General features: G+C 43.8%; 3 protein-coding genes across 3 annotated transcripts; 1 reads left to right on the top strand and 2 right to left on the bottom strand.

The window, feature by feature from the left end:
* Nucleotides 1-3,428: 3,428 nt before the first annotated feature.
* Nucleotides 3,429-4,866, bottom strand: VC83_01646 (uncharacterized protein; the record flags this gene model as incomplete). Its single annotated transcript, XM_024465321.1, has 4 exons — nt 3,429-3,606; nt 3,655-4,067; nt 4,117-4,625; nt 4,677-4,866. 4 exons carry the CDS (start codon nt 4,864-4,866, stop codon nt 3,429-3,431), a joined length of 1,290 nt encoding a protein of 429 aa, XP_024327151.1.
* A 105-nt stretch (nt 4,867-4,971) lies between these two features.
* On the top strand, nt 4,972-5,783 carry VC83_01645 (uncharacterized protein; the record flags this gene model as incomplete). The annotated part of the gene is made up of 2 exons (XM_024465320.1): nt 4,972-5,148; nt 5,679-5,783. The coding sequence occupies 2 exons, from the start codon at nt 4,972-4,974 to the stop codon at nt 5,781-5,783; spliced, it is 282 nt and encodes a 93-aa protein (XP_024327150.1).
* Nucleotides 5,784-19,537: 13,754 nt separating this feature from the next.
* VC83_01644 (uncharacterized protein) lies at nt 19,538-20,975 on the bottom strand (the record flags this gene model as incomplete). The annotated part of the gene is made up of 4 exons (XM_024465319.1): nt 19,538-20,111; nt 20,165-20,304; nt 20,366-20,687; nt 20,737-20,975. The coding sequence occupies 4 exons, from the start codon at nt 20,973-20,975 to the stop codon at nt 19,826-19,828; spliced, it is 987 nt and encodes a 328-aa protein (XP_024327149.1). The 3' UTR covers nt 19,538-19,825.
* Nucleotides 20,976-21,511: the final 536 nt, after the last annotated feature.

Raw genomic sequence — 21,511 nt, 5'->3', positions numbered from 1 at the left:
AAGATGGACCAAGCAAAAGTAACGGCAGTGTTGGAATGGCCAACACTGACCACGGTCAAGGAAGTGCAAGCCTTCCTAGGCTTCGCCAACTTCTACTGAAGATTCATCTCGGGATATTCCAAGGTAGCTCAACCACTCACGGAGCTTACCAGAAAGGATCTCGAATTCAAATGGACGGACAAGGCAGAGGCTGCTTTCCAGAAACTTAAGACGAAGTTCACGGAAGCACCTATCCTTGCTACATTTGACCCTGCAAAGAAGATCATCCTCGAAACGGACTCTTCTGACTTCGCAATTGGAGCATGTCTGAATCAACCAGACGAGAACGGTAAGTTCAAACCAATCGCGTACTACTCTAGGAAACTGTCACCCGCGGAACTCAATTACGACATCCACGACAAGGAGCTACTGGCTATTGTCGTTGCCTTTGAGCAGTGGCGAGTATATCTTGAGGGATCCACCTACCCTGTGCAGGTATGGACGGATCACAAGAACCTCATATATTTCACCACGACCAAGGTTTTAAACCGCAGACAAGTCCGCTGGGCAGAAACCCTCGCAGCCTACAACTTCACGATAACCTATCGCAAGGGCTCCGAGAATGCAAGAGCAGATGCTCTCAGCAGACGGACCGACTACGCCGGCCCAAAGGAAGAAAGACCTAGAGCAATTCTGAAGAAAACAGATGCAGGAATACAGTACAACGAGTTACTAGTGACGATCTCAGTCATCGAAGATACAGAAGTCGAGGAAAGACTCAAGAAAGCTTACGCAACAGACGAATGCGCCAAGCGAGTCTTGTCCAAAGTCGAAGGCGACTTCACCATCGACGAACAAGGATTGATTCGATACAAAGGGTTAGTGTATGTCCCAAGTCAAATGAGACGCCCGCTGGTGCAAGAACAACACTCGTTACCAGCACACGGTCATCAGGGAGTAACACGAACCTTCGAACGAATCACCCGACACTACTACTTCCCAGGTATGAGGAAGCAGGTAGAGACAGTGGTAAGAGAGTGCGACATTTGCAGCAAGTCAAAATCCAATAGGCATCTGCCATACGGACAACTCAAGTCGACACCAGTACCAAAAGGAGCGTGGAAATCAATAGCTTTGGACTTTGTCGTCAAGCTTCCACCCTCCAAGGACCCGTTAACAGGAATAGAATACGACTCTATCCTCGTCATCACGGAAAAACTCACGAAATATGGAAAGTTTATACCATATCTAGAAGCTAGCGACACCGAGGCGCTCGCATATACCTTCATTCGAGTCATATTAGCCGATCATGGGATGCCAGAAGAAATCATCTCAGATAGAGACAAGCTCTTTACTTCGAAATTCTGGAAATCATTGATGGCGCTACTGGAAACAAATCATAAGCTGTCAACAGCTTTTTATCCCCAGACAGATGGCCAAACAGAAAGATTAAATCAGACCCTTGAACAGTACCTGCGAAGCTATGTCAATCATCAACAGGATAACTGGGTTCAGATCTTACCCATCGCACAGTTTGCATATAGACAGAAGCAACAAGAGTCTCACCGTTCTTTGCCAATTACGGCTACCAGCCAGAAGCATATAGGCAACCAAGACCGGATGAATCACGAGCTGAACAAGCCCTGATCGTGGTGGAACAACTGAAATCGTTCCACGAACAACTTGCGACGGACATCCAATTCTTAAATGAACGATCCGCCGCATACGCAAACAAGAAGCGCAGTATGGAACCTGCCTTCAAGGAAGGGGATAAAGTATACCTACTCCGGAAACATATCAAAACGAAACGACCAAGTACAAAGTTGGACTTCAAGAAATTGGGACCATTCAAAATATTGAACAAAGTCAGCTCAGTTAATTACAGACTGCAGCTACCCAAGAAGTCTAGACTACACCCGGTATTTCATGTCTCACTACTGGAACCAGCAAGAGGAAATACCCCAATTGCGACCGATACGGAACTTCAACCAGAGAATGAGATTGTTGAATACGAAGTCGAAGCGATCCTAGACAGAAGGTTAGTAGGACACAAAGAAGAGTTTTTGATAAAATGGAAAGGTTATGAACCTATGGACAATTCATGGGAAACGGTCAGAAACCTTAGCTGTCCAGAGCTACTGGAGGCGTTTCGCCGTCGACACCCAAGCGATCAAAGAAGCCAGGAGACAGGGCCACGAAAAGGTCCTGGTCAGGGGCAGCACCCTCAGAAACGGCAGTAGAAGGGCTGTGCAAGAGAGTCCCTTTGACCTCTGCCTCCCTACACTCCTTCTCCTCTGCTTCATCCAATTCGTCCAAAGATTTCAGCCACGATGCAGCATCTCAACACCGCGGGTTTTGAGAGCCTTCTGCTGTTTGCGAAGACGCATGCGACGGGCATATGCTTCTTGAGCGCAGAGGTGAGCCTCTCGCTCCTGAGATGCCGCCGCTTCCTCTTCTACCTCAAGACGCTCTTCTTCTTTTTAAAGCTTCTCCCAATCAGTTGGAGAAGGGGCGCAAGCGTTGCATTTGGAATTGCGACGAGTACATTCACTACAACGATGACTACCAGCAACAACAATACAGAATCGATTGTTGTGAAGACAGCTGGAACATGGCGACATTAGGTTTCCGTTCTTTTCAATACGGTCTGCAAGAAGATGATGTTCTTTGATTTTTATGTGTCTACTAGAAGACATGGTAAGCAGCGCAACCTGCTCGACAATTAAGTGGGCATCACCCTACTTAAGTAAGCGATTCCTTAATCAGCAAGACCTAAGGGACTAGGCCTTTTGGAGGAGGACCTAGTGTTACGGCTACGGTAACGTAATGTCATGGTTACAGGACCAGGGCCTAGTAACGTGACGTGTGAGTCACAGGGGGCAAGCGGGGTAGGCTGCCATGTGATGGAGCTAATGGATAGTTGCAGAAACTAGTGGATATTGGATAGTTGAGCTATCCACGAACTATCCTGAATATCTAGCTATCCGCCAACTATCCAGATTACCCATGAGGCACGACGCCACTATATAAGTAGATAGTATTTCCTTAGATAGGAGCTTCGTGCTCAACTCAATACAGTATTTGTTATATACTAGTAACGTGTTACTTGAAGCCTTTGTGTCTGATCCCCTGCCTCCTCTGATAAGTAAACCTTTACGCAAGAGAACCTCTGTGTCTTCTATCATTTAGAAGTCAGCGTTACATATCTCTTCAGAGCACAGGAGTTTATTCCTCTTTCCATCCTTGTCCGGCTTCATGCAGTGCTCCATAATGTCCTTTATGATCCATCTCATTTTGGGACTCCTGAAGGTCAGGTGCTGTAGGAGATCTGAAGCATCCGTAATAGGTCTATCCCCTCTCCTCAAAGTTGAATGTGCTAGCTGGAGGCCTGTGAAACCCTGAGGTCGCAAGATGGTAATGGTGGCTACAGTATTGTCGAGGAAACGCCCTCACACCTTGGTGTGAGTAAAGGTTTGGTGAAAGCGACTCAATAAGGTCGAGACAGCATTGATAGTCATGGAACACATTGGGCCAGTGATGCAGGGAAAACTCTTTAGATCAGCAGTAGGATCTACTTGGTGCTCCTTTTCTTTCAACCAAATCTCCAACCCTTCCTCGTAATCCCTTCTGTATGTTAGCACTTCAGGGTGTAGAGAATGCATGCATTATACTTACTTAATGAAACCCTGGTGGAAGAATTGATATTCCGCAGCTTCCGAAGAGGTCATCCTAAGCAGTGCTGTGGTTATTTCATGCGGGAGCATAAGGCTCTTCAGTTGCAAATGGCTGCCATTGCTGTCTGTAGGGATTGAAGTGGCAGTCGACTGCCGGAGTACCAATAACTGTTCCATGCACCTATATAGTCTATTGATGGTTTTTCTATTGCCGCGGTTGAGAAGCTGGCGAACATGGTATGGATCAGCTGCAATGAGGCATTTCCATGATGTAGGTAGGACATCTGGCTCTAGTAGAAGATCGAAGTCTTGGTAAGTGCCTTTTAGCGTTCCAAGCCACCTAATCCGTTCTTTGGTGAGGTGGGCGCCCTTCCTGATCTCGGGCCAGAGGATATTCAACGGTCCCAATATATCCTTCATTATTAGCAGGGCCCTGTACATGTATAGGAATGGGTTCACTTACCAGGCTTTGATTCTGGACTGGAGTACCAGTTAGAAACCAGTGGTGTTTCACACATAACCTTGCCACTGCAACATGGATCTGCGTCAAGGAATTGCAGACCTTATGCCCGTCATCTAGGATGACGGTGTGGAAAACTCCCTTCCATTTACTTTTCCACTCCGAAGGCTGGATAAGCCTATCTTTGTCACCTGGTTGATGACGGGGCTTCTGGAGAGTTCTTGCAGAAAGTGTGTCGTATGATGTGAGGATTACCATCTTGGCAGCCGTCTTATTGTTCGCGTCAAAGATATACCGGAGAACTTGAGGACTCTCCACAGAGCCATCATCTGAGTAGTCATTGTCTCTTAATAAAGCTTCATTGTAGTCGGTTTGATAGGCTTCCTCTGTACATGTATAGACCGAGTCTGGTTCCATAATTGGCATTGTAGACCCGTTGGCATTAGACTGTGATTGAGGGACCCAAGCACGCTCGTTGTCGTCATTGGCGTTATACTGAGTATAGTAGTCTTCTGGCTGATTTAATGTTAGTGAAGGAGGTAGCACATAGGGTCGAGTGTTACTTGACTCAGTATCTAGAACAGGAAGCTGTAGAAGTTGTCTCCGGGTGGCCTCAGCCCAGTTCATCTGGTTGGTCTGATGTGTAACATGCCTCTGAAGATTTGCCCCATAAACTGGCCACCTAGGTCTACGCTGGCGATTTGTATTACTGAAATCCTCTGCTGTATATTTTGCATTTGGGTCTGAGGTCATTGCTGTATGTGGTGGGTTGATTTTATACTATGCTTCGCAATTTCTGCCTACACCTAAAACTCACGTTCTAGCAACGCTGCGAAGACATAGGTCTAAAAATGAGTAATGGAAGAGGAGGAGCAGCCTGAGGAGCCTGCGCCTACGGCAAAGGAGGCCCAGGATGCCCTCCGGATACTGATTGAGTATTCTGAAGGCCAGGATGCCCTTACTACAGGGCATATACAGGCACTAGAGCGGCTGCAAACAGCCTTTGAGGCTATTCAAGCCCAGTCACAGCAGCAGGTTACATTAGATAGGTGGATTACATAATATTACTCTATATAACGATATATACAATAAGACGATGGAAATCCTTGCTACGGATGCCATCGTCTTAACAAGGGTTTGACTGTAGTTTCGAAACAATCCTGTCATAATGACGATACTATTGTACAGCTATTTCCATACTCTCTCATAGAGCACTTAGTTTATTAGCTCAGTTTTGAAGGATATTTGGTGCCATGGATATCACTTGAGAGGCCTATCATAGTGTTGAATACTGTTACGGTGGAGATATTGTACTGGGCAACTAGTCCTGGACTGGTCTGGCGAGCATCATATGGCCCACAAATCACCCATGTAAAATTAGGCCAGCCCCTATCAAAGAATGCCACAACCGTCTAAAAAAATGGGCCATCGCCCGTAAGGTATCTGAGGGTTATTTCTGACCGCACAAGAGGACCGATGGTTGGCTGTTGCTTTGATTAATAATGGAGAAATCTGATATATCCGCCTATTATATAGGGTAAGCTTAGGCTAACAGGATATTCTAGAAAAGCAACTACCTCGCACATTGGCTTGGCTGCTGTGGTGGCACCAAACCGAGGCAGCGACGACGCATGCTTGAAGATTCAGACGACGACGGGACTAGCAAGTAGTTGAAAACACAGGGTAAAATATCCCAGGCCAGGAAGTAGAGGTTAAGCTTGAAGAATACAGCGACGGTAGTTAATACGGACTCATTCCGCAATCCTACGCCACAGTACATGGACGACAGCTCTGGTGAACTATACGACTATACGACAGAGTGAGCCCTGCAGAAATCCGTGCGAGACAGAAGAAGTGTAATTCATAGTGGAGAACGCCTGTGCGAGAAGTGATTTATGAGTCAAGGGACCTAGCACGTGCCTTGGGGTCCTCGATCCACTTGTTGAAGGAAGGGCCAAGATATTGCGACCGCGCGCAAATCATGTGGTGTCTTTGGTGACCCTTCGACTGGCTCATGCCAAGCACCAATTGGGGAGCCCGACAATAACACTGGGAAAAACCGTCATTTTAGGGCCAAAATGCCACCGTATAGGCGCTGGCGGCGGTGGAGCAACTCTTTGTAAAATCCAGCTACTGTACAGTAAGCGACAATAAGTATTAGCCGAAACGCGTAAAAGCGCGATTTCTCGCGACTGTAATTAATTATCTATAATATGATAATTACAATATGAGTACACCACGTACGCCGTTAGGCCCTGTTAATGCAAATCGAAGGGGTCGTGGTATTGAACTATCGCCAAATGAGAGAGGTCGAATTGAGGGCCTTGCAATGGCTAGGAAATCGATACGGGAGATTGGGCTCCTAACGCAACACTCGCGCGCGGTGCTATTGCACTCGAAAAACCAAGACAGAACGGCAAATCACTCCCTCGATCTGGCCGGCCATTGCTCTATAGCATATGGGGCTGTCGAACTATGCTTCGCAATTTCCGACTACACCTAAAACTCACGTTCTAGCAACGCCGCGAAGACATAGGTCTAAAAATGAGTGATGGAAAGATAAAGTCAATTGCAAAAGAGAATGGACTTGCACATTAGCGAGCAAAAAAGCGACCAGAACTCACGAAGGTACATGCGGCAAATCGGCTTCTATGTGTAAATGTCAAGCACATTAGGATGTAGAAAGATGGCGGAAATACATGTAGAGTGATGAGTGCTCTATTGAGCGAGGGAGTGGGAAAAAGCAAGCAGTGTTGGCAGTAGTATTTGACTATTGCAATATCTATTGCAATAATATTGCAATATTATTTGCAGTGCAATAGTAAAAATTACGATATTGTTGCAGTGCAATATTCAAAATTACCTATCGCAATATATGACTAGGATATTGCAATATTAACAGGGTATGAGATAGAGTTTTCACCGATCTCTTGTCCTGTAGAAATTGAAGCCTTTAATGTAAATACTATTGTATCAAGACAAAATGGACCCTTCAGGCGCATCATCGCCACCCCCTGAATCAAGTGTTCTTTCTAGCCACGATACTCCAGACCTCGAATCGTTCGATCCCGTCATATCCTCCTCTTCTACCAAACGATATAGACGAAAACCAACAGAAAAGCGTCGGGCGCGGACATCCTTTGTATGGAAGCATATGCCGGGTCCAATTGACACAATATATCAACAGGAAGGCTCTGAGGCTATATACTGGCGTTGCAAGTATTGTCCAAAGGAGTACAGAGAGTCTGGTGGTACAGCATTTATTGCAGTTCATCTACAGACTGTACATGAGATTGTTGATAGCCGGGAGCAACAAAACACCCTTCAGCAATTAAGTATATCTACTGCGATGGCACGAGGCCTTGAAACGCAATACAAACGACGTCGTCTTGACTCAGTTCAATCAACCACAATCAACCCATCAACTCTTGAGCAGCTCTTTATTCAATGGATATCACGTTGTTCGGTCTCGTTCAATATAGTCGAAATCTCCGAATTCAGAAACCTCCTTGCATACCTTAATCCAGAGGTCAATAACTGGCTTCCAACAAGTCACAGTACAATACATAAATGGACAATGAGATGCTACGACAACGAACGAAACCAAGTGATAGCACGTGTACAGTCAGCACTTTCAAAGATTCACTTTACCGTGGATCTTTGGACTTCTCCGAACAAGCTTCCTCTAGTTGGCATTATTGGCCACTATATTGCAGAGAACGGAGATCTTTGTCAATCAGTGCTTGGCTTACGAGAGATCCACGGAAGGCATACAGGAGAGAATCAAGCCCTCATAATTGTGAAGGTAATTGCAGAGTTTGGAATTGCTTCAAAACTAAGCTACTTCATGATGGATAACGCAACTAATAATGATACTATGATTGCAACTCTTTCGGCCCTGCTACTTAATGAGTATAACATTGAATATAACGCTATACATCATCGGCTTCGTTGCAATGGCCATATTATCAATCTTGTTGCCCAGGCTTTCCTCTTTGGATATGATAACGAGGCATTCTCTTCTGAAAGCAACCCTGGTATATACACTACTCCTACCGAGTTAGAAATGGATCTGTGGCGTCAAAAGGGTCCTCTTGGCAAGCTTCATAATATCGTTGTATTCATTCAACGTAGTCCCCAGAGAGAAGAGACCTTTTTACAGTTAAGCCATGGCAGGCGTCTTATTAGAGATCAACAGACACGCTGGAACTCTTGGTTTCCAATGATCGATCGCGCGATCCAGGCTGATATCAGGATTGCAATTGACCTTTATTGCTTTCAATACAAAGCTGACATTCAGTTGGATATGCTAGCACCTGAAGAGTGGACCAAGCTTGAGCATATCCACGAGGTCCTACAGGCTTTTCAAGAGGCAACCCTTGCAACAGAAGGGCAACAGGCTACACTTAAAAGAGTCTTGCCTACAATGGATTACCTCTTAGATCACCTTGAGCAGCAGAAAATCAAGTACATTGATGATGCATTTATGGCGCCAATGATAAACTTGGGTTGGGCCAAATTGAATCAATATTATACCCTGACAGAGAGGTCAGCTGTATATACCGCTGCAATGGTATTAATACCATCACAGAAGTGGACCTATTTTGATGCCCATTGGCCACTTGAATGGGTTATAGCAGCAAAAGAGGCAGTGCAAGATCTTTGGAAGAGCCAATACAAAGCGGCAGAGCTTCCAGTTCTTACTACCATTGAACAAGCCACAAAACCCAAGACGGGCCTTCAGAAGTGGAGAGAACAGAAGCAACAACAAGCACCTACTATAGACAAATACATACGATATTGTGACGCTGCCTGCACACCTATTGTAGACCCAAGAGCATGGTGGTTAGAGCAAAAGACAACCTACCCTGCACTCGCAGTTATGGCATTAGATATTCTATCAATACCAGCAATGGAGGCTGAACCAGAGCGCCTATTCTCGAGTGCAAAGGCTACAATGACAGATAAGAGAAACCAGATGAAAGCGGAGACATTAGAAGCCTTAGAGTCATTAAAGTCGTGGTTGGGAGGTCATTCCACAGCATGGTTGGATAGTTGGTAGGCGACAGCTAGATAGTGATAGTAAAGCCCATCTAATACTATCAGTATATTGCAATAGCTTCAATATTGCAATACTAATATTGCAATATATTGTTGCAGTGCAATAGTCGGAATTCAAATATTGTTGCAGTGCAATAGTAGATTTTATTTGCAATATATTGCAATATCACACTACTGGCAACACTGAAAGCAAGTGTGGTGTTTTGGCTTACCACAAGACAAGTGGAAGCCAGAACTTGTTGAAACTTACAGATCTAGTAAAGATATTAGAATCATAGTACGGGCTGCATTTTGGGGTGATAAAAAGTGGTTGACCGAGACTTTGAGTCTATGAAGCATGGATACTCTACAAACTCATATCTTGAAGTCTTGATGTACGTTTACAGGTTTACTACGAGGAAGGACTTATTTTCATACAAGATAATGCAAGAATCTATACTACAGGAAAAGTTGTTAAATGGTTTGAGAATTACGACATTTTAACAACTGATTGGCCGCCATACTCACCTAATCTCAACCCGATTGAACATGCATAGAAAGCATTAAAAGAGCTTATGGCAGAGAAGTACCTACATCTTATGACAAGCCGTATGAATACAGATGAGATACGTACGGAACTCGAGGAGGCACTTAAAGTGTGTTGGGATGAATTGCCCAACTCCCTTTTTGAGTCGCTCATTAGGTTAATGCCAGACCAGATCAAGGCATGCATCGAGGCAAAGGGATGGTACATGAAGTATTAGGAGTAGATATTTATTTTCTAGAGAGTACAATTGGTTTATGTATACCTATTACTACTATATACTTATTCTTAAGGTTAATTAATATAATTTATTGTTAACGTGGTTGTACACCGAGTCGTGAATGTCACCGAGTCGTGAAACTTTTTTATACCCACCACTGTAAGGTATAATTAAACAACCACAACATGTATTAAAACTAAAACTATTCAGAATCTGATGAGCTAAGTACTTCTATGACCTCCTGACAAGTTCGTGCATTATGGCCAGCCCCCCCGCAAGTGCCACAATGTCGTACACCTGGTTGCCCCTCATTCCTACCAACCCCTCCAGAGCGCTTCTCGCGATTTATTTGCTCCGTAACTGCCCTTTGGGACAAATCATCATGTGCATCCCCTACAGAAAGTGCACACCCTTGACGGACACGAGACTTTTTAGCCCTCCAGCGTTTGCTAAGAGCTTCGTTTGCTGCTCGAAGGGTGCGGACTTCAGCTGACAATAAAGTCATTTCATGTGCCAAAATCTCTGTCCCTTTAGCTAATGCAGTAACAGTAGCAAAAATGGGGGTTGGCGAGCTTCCTTGGTGCCGTGCAATGCGATTTTTAACTAGAGTAGTCTGTGAGAGAGCATCTATTGGGTTGCGAGGCGTTTGAGAAACCCAAGGATCAGCGTCTATAGAGGGGGGTCCTGTAGGTGTAGGAGTCCGCAACTTGACGTCTAGCTTTGAAATGATTACTTGCGGATCAAAGGGCACTAAACCAGCTCCGCGAAATCCAGCTTTGGCGTTTTGAGTTGTTATTGACTGGTTATAAGCTGTGTGGAAAGCTATAAAAAACTCAACCTTTGTAATATGGTTTATATGAGCCTTAATAAAGGTCTCAATTTGACGCCCATACATGCGTTTAAGAACACTAAAGCACCCAACATCAAGTGGCTGAGTTAGGTGAGACGAGTGAGGAGGTAGACAGAGAGTTATGATGTTGTTTGCTTTGCAATATTCCTGAAACGCAGCTGATTCGTGACTTTCATGCCCGTCTAAAACCAACATCCGATATGGTCCTTTTGCACGACTGCAAGTATGTTTATCGAAATGATGAAGCCATTCTAGACCTGTCTCGTTGTTGGTCCATCCATTGCTTGTTGGTTTAATTACCCAATTGTGAGGAAGGCCGCCTTCAGTATACCAACTTGAAAGGTGACATTTCCCTTGAACTACTAAAAACGGAGGGATACTCCCGCCTTCAGCATTCACACAAACAATTGCTGTAGCCCATTCCCGATTGCCAGGCTGAACTGCCTTGCCTCTGCCACGTCGATCGGCGCGTGTAACAACTAAAGCTGAGCTAATAACGCCCATCATGAAGCCCGTCTCGTCAAAGTTGTAGAAATCGCAGTCTTGGATGCCGTACTTTGCTCTCATGTTCTGCACAAGTTGAAACCACGCTCCAATAAGCTCAGGATCTTCGCACAAGGCTCTTTGAAAGTCATAAACGCGATTAAAATGCGTCTTTAACTCGGGGCGGCGTTGTATAAATCGATATGCCCACCGCGTCCCAACGTGCTTTCCCCCACGCGATTCAAGGATATAATTTGCCATATCCTCCACACTAGCAGGCCGAGGCGCAAATCCTCTTGCATCCATATCCAATATATTTCGAATAATCACTTCCTCTTCTAGCTCAGTCAATTTATGACTATTGGCTTTGGTTTCGCGTCGAGAAGGTCGGCCGGCCATTCTATCAGTAAGCGTAGAATAAGGCACTTTATATAGTATTGATGCAGACCTGCGATTAAGCGATTTACATGTTTGAAGAGCCTCAATAGCTAGAATGATTCGCGCTTCTTGGGTTTGGATTTCCATTGGTAGTTGTGGAGGAAACGCGTGTTGAAGTTCGTAGGTAGCTAAGTAGGGAAAAGTTCACGACTCGGTGACATTCACGACTCGGTGTACAACCACGTTATAGGATTTAATTGTTCGTGTTCTTAATTTATTCTGGTTCTGTCTAAATTTACGATCAGCTAATACTTATTGTACCAGCCATAGGGTTAGCACAAATAATCATAATAATCATGACCAGTGTTCGGCACGGGTAGGTATATACCCAGCGTATCCGGGTATATACCCGGGTATATACCTACCTTTTTTTTTCTGAGAAACTACCCGGGTATTTCAAGTAGGTAGGTATATATCCGGGTATATGCCAAGCCTTGCCAAGTATTCAGAATCTAACGTCTTGAATATAGTCGTGATATGCTCGTAATGTGCATGCCATAACACACAATGAGCGACTCATCATTATCAGATGTGCCTATTGGCCTTGATGACATTGGCATTGATGAGGTTAATGAGTCAACCTTACCTACCCTTATTCCGTCGCTCTGTCTCCAGACGCCACGCACAATGCTTCCACCAAGCTCCTCACCACTATTTGTTAAGAATCTATATAGGCGTACACTGTTGGACACTACACCACCAACTATTCGGGTTATCTGTAACCAGCCAGACTGCGGATACTCACCGCAGCCATTGGTATTCTCGGATAAATCAACTGGCAACTTATGGAAGCACTACACCCAAAAGCACCCGCAAATCTCATTTACCATGAGAAAGAATGACCAGCTACAAGCAAGTCTGTCAAGTAGCTCATCATTCTTTGAGCTAAAGAAGACAACGGCTAAGCAGCCAGTCAATGCATCAAAGTATAGAGATTTACTGCTCCAATTTGTAGTATCAAACAATCTGTCATTACGCCTTGTTGATAGTCTATCTTTTCGTCAAATTATTCAATTCTTAAGCCCTATTACTTTGTCAGTATCTGCTAGAACGCTACACCGCGACCTTCAAAGGCGGTTCTCACTATGCCGTGCTCAGTTACAAGCAGAACTTCATTCTCATATTGCAAATGGAGGCCGGATATGCTTAACTACCGACTCGTGGTCTGCACGCAACTACACTGAATACTCTGCAGTAACAGCACATTGGATTAATAGCAAGTGGCAGCAGAAGTCAAATCTGCTAGATGTGATTCATCTAAAAGAGCCAATTCACAGCGGTGAATATCTTGCAAGCATCAGCTAACACTGTTATGCTTGCTGAGTACGAGCGCTTAGCTAGCAATCATTCGACTTATATGCAACAGCCATGGACATTCACTGTCAAGGAAGGCGATGTACGTTGTATTACACACATTATTAATATCGCTGTTCAACATGCTTTAAAGACGCTTAAAGCAGACCCTTCAGCAGAGGCAGAGACATATAGGTGTGAGCAAGGTGCTGCGCGAATCCCACGCACTGTTGATTCTCGTACAGAAGTTATGAATACACTTGCTAAGCTTCGGAGACATATTGTAATGGTGGGTGCATGTAATGGTGGGTGCACCAGATGTGAGAATCTAGCCACCCAAGGAAGGGATGAATTTACTAAGACAACACACTGTCTTAGAAAACAGAGCCAAAGGGTCGTAGCTTAGACTATTCCACAATGCAGCAATCAGGTGTGTGATGTAGTGAAGTGGTTCAGACAAGTTGCAACAAATGTTGAATCTGGGAACTCAGGGGTAAGTCAGAGGTTAACACCTCACTGACTTTTCAGAAACAAGGAGTAACAAGATGAATGCTTGGAAGCTTGGAAAAGACGTGGAAGTATGTGATAGTCGATTTACTGTATTGTCTGCTTGCCCTTTCTTAAGGAAAGGGCAATCCTATTTATGCTAAAGGAGTGTAGTTCTCTCATTTTCCAAGACTTTCCATGACTAACCAGGCTTGGTAACTGTAGTCGACGTAAGAAAATCCCATAGAACCATCTCCTAGGTTCCTAGCCTATAGGAAGTGAAAGGAGGTCCAAGGTCAGAGTACCCCTATAGACAGATTATGTCATAACTTAACCAATCTTGTGGGTAACTAAAGAGCGATGACATGTAATGAATCATAGAGGTTCGTAGGAGCTTTTAGAGCTATCGTTCATGCTCCTAGGCCTCTAGTTGGTAGAGATATGTCATGTGGTAGTATGAGTGATGTCATGTAATGAATCATAGAGGGTTGTAGAGATATGCTATGTGGTCATATTGGCCCAGTAACTAAGGATCAATGACGTGTAATGAATCATAGAGGGTTGTAGCAATCGTTGAGTAGTATTGCTCTTGTTGTTGGTGTGACAAGCCAAAATATGTATAGTGACTTGTAGGTTTGAGGAGGAGATTTCTGAGTTTGATAGCAAACTGAGTGCAACGAATGTCAGTATGACAACCATGTGGCACGGGTTCACGGTATCTTACTCAGGCCTGTTGGGGGAAACGCTCCCATGCATTATGATGGGCTCTTACACCTGAAATGACAAGTTTTCCTCTGGGGGATTGTCTAGCTCCCCAGTTAGCTCTCGAGCCAAGCAGTAGCACCAGACTATTGGAAGCCACTGATTTAGGTGCAGCTGAGCCCTGGAAGCTCGGCTCATCAGGACTTTGGGGTTTCTCTAGGGCTACAAATAGCGTATGTAGGCCCGTAGTTATGTAATGTCATGGTTACAGGGCTAGCGGGGCTAGGCTCTGGTAACCTGACCTATGAGTCACAAGGCTAGCATTTACAGCCACAACCCCATGTGGTGGATAGCGGAGGATATGATGGATATTTGTTATCCATAATATCTCTGATATCCCTTTGGCACGACGCCACTATATAAATAGATAGTATTCCCTTAGATAGGAGCTTCGTGCTCAACTTAATATAGTATTCTTTACAATACTATAATGTGTTACTTATACTATAATGTGTTACTTAGAAAGCCTTTGTGTTTAATCCCCTGCCTCCTCTGTCAAGTCAACCTTATGCAAGAAACCTCTGTTTCTCCTATCGTTTAGAAGTTAGCGTTACACTTTGAGCACCACTTCTACGAGGTACCAGCTTACACACAAAGCAACATGGCTAGAGATGATACTAGATCAAATGTTGAAACAAAAGGGAAGGTAGCCACTAAAACTATCATCAAAGCCACATAGGCTCACCCCTCAGACAAGCTTCAGATTGCATTCCCTAATACCTTTCATGGGGATCGCAAGAAGCTTAAGAGTTTCCTCATCTAGACAGAGCTATAGATGATGTTTAACGCCAAACACTTCACCTAAGAAGTGGAACAGATCCTATAGGCCGTGGCCCTCCTACAAGGACCAGCCTTAGAATGGATCTCTAATTACCTCGCTGACTTCATAAACCATCGAACGTTAGAAGGAAAATGCAACACCTAAGCTAGCTAAGGAATGATTTTTGCCAACTTCTACCGAAGGTTTATTATAGGATATTCCAAAGTTGCTCAACCATTTGCAGAGCTTACAAGGAAAGACCTCACGTTCAAATGGGTAGACAAGGCAGAAGCTGCATTCTAAGAACTTAAGACAAAGTTCACAGAAGCACCTATCTTAGCCACATTCGACCCTGCAAAGAAGATAGTCCTAGAGACGGACTCTTCTTATTTCGCGATTAGAGCATGTCTAAGTCAACTAGACAAAGACAGAAGCTCAAACCAGTTGCATATTACTCTAGAAAACTGTCACCCGTAGAGCTCAACTATGACATCCACAACAAGAGGCACTAGTAAGTGGTAATAATGGAGTCTGGCTAAGACTGTCACTATCCTTAATGATAACAGCATCTTAAACTCTATCACCACTTACTAATTGCTATGCTTAGAGCGCTAGGAGCAGGTTCTGTGGTGAGGGTAATGGTAGGTTGATAACCTGCTTCTCCTTCATTATAAGAAGCATTGCTGCCTAAGTGAGGAAAGAAGCCTCACCCCTCGCCCCTATAGCACCTTAGTGCTCCTTCTGCTCCTGGATAACTGTTGCTTTAGCATCGAGGACAGCTATCTAGTTGTCCTCATATAGTTGCCGAGGCTGTTGGGGGAAACGGACATCCCATGGGAATACGGTAGTCTTTTGCGCCCAAAATGGCACTTTTCTCCATGGGACTGTCTTTCCCAGCTCTGTGTATCACTTCAGTTTGGGTGTAGGAACCCAAACCCTCGGGGTTTTGGGGGTTTCCCCCAGGCCTACAAATAGCGTACGTAGACCCGTAGTTTAGTGAGTAATTCAATTGATTATATTATTCTATTGTTGAAGCCTCTGTTCTGCTGCCCGTAAGAGATTCATACAGTGACCAGAGATTACCACACGATTCTGTGTGTGGTTCTCCGTACTCCGCAATTACCTCCAACAGAGGCCACGTGATTCTAACATCATGTGATAATTGTTCGAAGTGATTATGGGAACCGGGGATCCACACCCAAAATCGGGTGGTATTCTCCGGTAACCAAAAATTCTCACAACGGCACAACGGAACAGGAGGCTTCAGGTAATACAGTATATAGAATAAATAGATCGATTGAATTTTTTTACACTGTCTAATGGGCCTACGTACAGTATTTGTAGGCTTCGTAAGGAAGCAGAATATGGGGCTGAAACCCAGTATACACCAGGTTCTGTTGGTGAAGCAGAGTGTGCATCACGACTAGGCTGCGCACTACTCGCCCAATACTCGGCTCACTCACTCAGTGGGTTACTCAGCTGGGTGAGTAGCTGAACCTTTCACTCGACTCGGTGAGTGAGGCCAATACTCAGTTACTCTGTAAAAACCCAGTGAGTACTCGGCTGTCACGTGTAAGATATATGCATTACGTGAACAGTCCCTCATACGATTAATACTGTTTTATGGTTACAGTTGTAAGTTAACTTAAAGTATTACATTTATCAGCATCACTCTACCATCTCTAATAAGCTGTGAGAACGAATCACGTATATTCCTCTATCTAAGTACCACGATTATCAGAAGATTATCAGAACACTATATTATATATGCTCAAGAACATCTTTCCACCTTGCTTGATGAGGCCGGCCAGACCTACTAATACCTAAAGTATTTATAGGGTCTTGACGAGTAGCTTGAAAGATATCAAGTAGATCTCTTCCAGTCTTCCGAGGGCGTTGGATAGGCGTTGGTGGCGAGGACGGCATATCCTTATCTTCATCGTCATGAATAGTTGGAAGTATAGGCTCCTCATTATTACCATCTTCTCTTATATCTTCATTATCTGGGATATCGTCATCTGGGATGTCGTATAAGGTCTCGTTAAGACGGTCAGCCCTATCTCTTTCTTCACCTTGTTGGTAGCGCATTTGTCGTTCTTCATGTGCAGCTTGTGATAAGTCTTGCTGTTGCTGTGGCCGCTGAGGATTAAACGGAGGATATTGTACCTTTGAATATGTCTCTCGGATATGTGTATTTGATCGTGGTTCTTCTTCATCGCTGATATATTGTAACTCGATAGAATTGCACATCCGTTGTCGTTGTGCCTCATACTCTTCTTCGACTTGCTCCTCAGTCATATCAACGACGTCCATCATATCTGCAAGCTTGTCACGATGACCTTGACAATTCTTGTATTGTCGAGAGTAATATATAAGCATAATACTCTTAATCGTCTCAGGATTAAGTTGACCACGTCGGTGGCCACATACGTCCCTTGCGGCACTAAAGACTCGCTCAACTCCAGACTCAGCAGCAGGAATACAAAGTATATCACGAGCCATTGCTGATAGACCAGGAAATTGCTCTTCCTTTTGTTGCCAAAATAGCAATATCTTTGTGTAGATATGTGCTATACAAGTTAGAATAAGATTATCAGAAGATTACCAGAAACTTACGAGCATCAAGATAGAGATCAGCCTCATTCACATATTCCTCTCGCTGGCCCCGAGTCCCATTTAATGTCTGACTTTGCTGCAATACTAAGGCTAATGGATCCATATCTGCATCTCGTAATCCTGATTGACTCGCAACTCGCACTGTAGAGTACTGCTCTTTATAAAGAGTCCTAAACTGTTGTTCAAACTCTGTCTCCCAATTTCGTATTGAAAAGTCAAGCTTGCAAACCTTTTTGTTAAAGTGTGAGAGCTTCACACTAGGATTTAAGATACTAGCAAATGCGAAGATAGATCCAGTATTTGTGTATAGCTTGTTATAATACTTCCTAATCTTCTTCTCTGCAGCATCGATTGCTAAAGTCATCTTTGCTGCCCATGGATATGTCTTATGCCGTAGCCGGTGCCGAGTTCCTTCAAGCGTTGATAAGAGTTTTTGATATACTCCAAGTGTATAGCAGACAGTAGGTCCGGCTGACGATCCAATGTTTGTTGTAAAGAAGTTGAATGGCCTTGTAAGATCAATGATGTATTCGATGTGCTTCCATTCTAGCTCGCTAAGTCTGAACATGTGAGCACCATGATCGCCTCGAGTATATTGATTGATTGTTGACTTGAGTTGCTGTGCTCGCAGAAGCATATGGCATGTCGAATCCCATCGAGTTGATACATCTTGAATAAGTCGAAGAAGCCTCTGAGATGATTGACCCCGGTTCATGTTTGCCTTTTGCAAAGTCATAAACCTGTTCCTTCGAGTTTGACTTGAATTAACAAAGATAGTGAGCTTCCGGAGCTATGAGATATTAGAAAAGACTACCAGAAGTTTACCAGAACTAACAAGAGAATATATACCTTTCCAAGTGTAAATCCAATACCCTTGTCCTTCTGCAACTTTGCAAGGCCCTCCATCTGATTCTCTTCTTCCCAGTTCATTAAGATCTCTTGATTTGTTGGCGTAATCCGGATTCGACCAAGGAGAGCACTAAGGGCAAGTTGAATAACGTGAGCTAGGCAGGGTATGTGTTGTACTTTTCCTCCAATGAAATGCTCGTTGTCTGCAATACTATCAAGCATTATTTCCACATCTCTCATCATTGAAGTGTTGTTTGACGCATTATCAGTCGTAATGGATATAATTCGTCCTTCTAAATGCTGCCTTGTGATAACTTTTTCAAGTATTCCACATAACTCAGCACCAGTATGCTCTGTATATATAGGTTCAAACCCAATCAAGACCTCTTGCATTTTCCAATGACGGTCGATAAATGATGCAATAACACCCATAAATGAAAGTCGAGTAACACTTGACCAACAGTCGAGCGATAATGCAATCTTTGAACCAGGAACAACATCTTGTAGCATCTCTTCTTCGATTTGTGTGAGCTTTGTTGTTAAGAGGTTTCGAATAGTTGTTGCTGAGGGTAGTGGATAGTGAGGATTCTGTAAGATAGCAAGCCTTTTCCATTCAGGATCCTCGACTGAGCGGAACGAGCTATGAGTTGAGATAACTGTGTATAGAACTTGTTCGTAAAATGCCTCTTGTGTGAGAATATGATCCTATTATAGATATTAGCCTATATAATTCTGGTAATAATCTGGTAATCCTTACCTGTTGAGGTCGCATCTGATTGATTCGCATTTGATAGAGACTATCCTTACCCATCCGTGACTTCTTTTTGCAAATGTCTGATGCAAGATGTGTTGCCATAGACTTTGGGCCAGCAGACTTGATTGCAGGATGCGTAAGGGCCTTCGAACAATAGGTACAAATGACACATGGTTCTCCAGAAAGCCGGTCTGCTCCTTGGTGATAAATTCTCCAGTATTGAGAACTCCGGTTGGTTGAATCCCATGCAATCTTCGTAAGGAGTTTTGTAGTATGATCTGAGTGTTGTTCATACCATCGTGATAGCTTCCACCACTCAATGAATACATCGTGTGTATCCTTAGTCCATTTGATGAATTGGTTTAATTTGCCAGTATATTCGAGGCCCGCAGGGATTTGATTTAATGAAGGTAGTCGTTGAGAAGAGGGAAGAGAGTCTGAGAATATATTAGAAATAGGATTGTCAGAGTCAAACAACTCTGAATATTGCGATGACATTTGGCAAGTAGCAAATTGTTTGATTATCAGAAGATTACCAGAAGTCTGGCTACGATGAAATACTTAAATCTCTATAGCCCCTATTCGCGTCGGAAAATCAAATACTCCATTTCTCTCCTCTACTCTAACTCCAGAAACAACATATCCTGTGCAGCTGATACCTTAGCCCACTTTTCCTTATCAAATTTCTTAGAGTAGACAAGTAAGAACGCCTCTTTGAAGCTAGAACTATGAGTGGAGACTTGTAACCATCCGTTGTCGACAAGATTGTAAGACTTTGGGTACCACTGCGCAGGTCCTGGTAATTGGGCCCACTTTCCAAACTTCCAAGCTGTAAAGTTTGTCCAAACTGCCTGCTCGTACAAACAGAAATATTTATGTGGTGGGATAACGTTGTGAAAAGTGCTATAATAAACATTAGTATCTCTAGAAGATTGCTAGAATGATCAGAGACGTACCCTTCTTCTACATCAATCCATGGCATATATTCAAAGAGATGCTCAGGCTTCTTTCTCAGCTTTCCAGCCTTTCTCGTATATGAGCGGATACAGCTATCCCAGAAATGTTGCCACTTGCGGAAATTGGACTCTTCATGGGCCTATCAACCGTTAGTATTACCAGAAGATTACCAGAAGATTACCAGACTATGAGGTACCAACATCAATGCGTGCTTGAGTTAAGAGAGCCTGGATGCTAGCGATCTCTTCATCAGAAAGCTCATCTGGTAGAACAGCCTCGTCATTTAAAATATCGTCGCGCCGTAACATAAGCTCCAACTCTAAATCGTCTTCAACCTCAGTATCCTCCCATTCGCTGTTATGATCGTCATCGATTGGGATACTGGTGATACCCTCAAATGCAGCAAGCTCAGACAGAAGTTGTGGCGGAGTAGATGGTGGGGCTTGTGGAGAAGAAGAAGGGGCGCTAGTATTCTTGACTTTCTGATTCGCAATGCAAGATGCATGGGTGCCCTTTTCAGTCCTGTTTATAGTTAGATTAAGGCTACCAGAGATTACCAGAAGGAACTTACCGAACACGAATACGCTCAACCTTCAATTCATTCTGTAGACGTGTCTTGTCTTCAGCAGAGGCAGCGATATACTTTGCAGACTTGTATAACTTCTTTAAGTAGTAGCTCAGATCGCCATGGTCAGCCTTGAGTGCTAAATGAACAGCCTTCTCATCTTCAGTAAGGTTGGAGACGCGGTTGCGAGCTTTGATAGTATTCAAATTAGTGGAGAGTTCTTCAGGTGCCTTGCGTTTCGCCATGCTAAACACGTGATTAGCAGAAGATCATCAGAAGTTCTGACTGTAGAATCAAGATAATAAACTTACTTGAGGTCCTAGTGAAGAGGTAAAGCGCAAAAGAGAAGAAGAATGTGTAGATCGGAACGTAACCAAGGAAGGTGGTTGGTTGTAAGGTTGTTGTTTTTTTAAAGTTGCAAACAATTATATTCGTCAAGGAATATTCACCTGCAAATAATTACTGTTCTAAACAACACTACAACGCGTACCTTCAAATAAAACACATACCTTTCAACCTCTACCTCTTTCTTTACTCTTTCTACAACATCCTTGCTACAAACTCACTGTAAGTACATATATCTTTTGATCTACTTCTTTGTCTTGTGTATACTTCACTAACTCATCTTAATGTTAGCAAATGGCTCGTATTAAGCAAACTGCTAGGAGATCAACTGGCGGCACAGCACCAAGGATGCCACTTGGATTACAGGCTGGCTCTAGGCTTGGTGGAAAGGGAAAGGGAAAGGAAAAGGCTGTGCGCACAGCAAGAAAAGCTCCAG

The sequence above is a fragment of the Pseudogymnoascus destructans genome (assembly GCF_001641265.1).
Source record: "Pseudogymnoascus destructans isolate 20631-21 unplaced genomic scaffold scaffold_3, whole genome shotgun sequence".
Taxonomy (NCBI): Eukaryota; Fungi; Ascomycota; class Leotiomycetes; order Thelebolales; family Thelebolaceae; genus Pseudogymnoascus; species Pseudogymnoascus destructans.
Note: the sequence above shows the minus strand (reverse complement) of the source record. Positions and strands in the feature narration are given on the sequence as shown.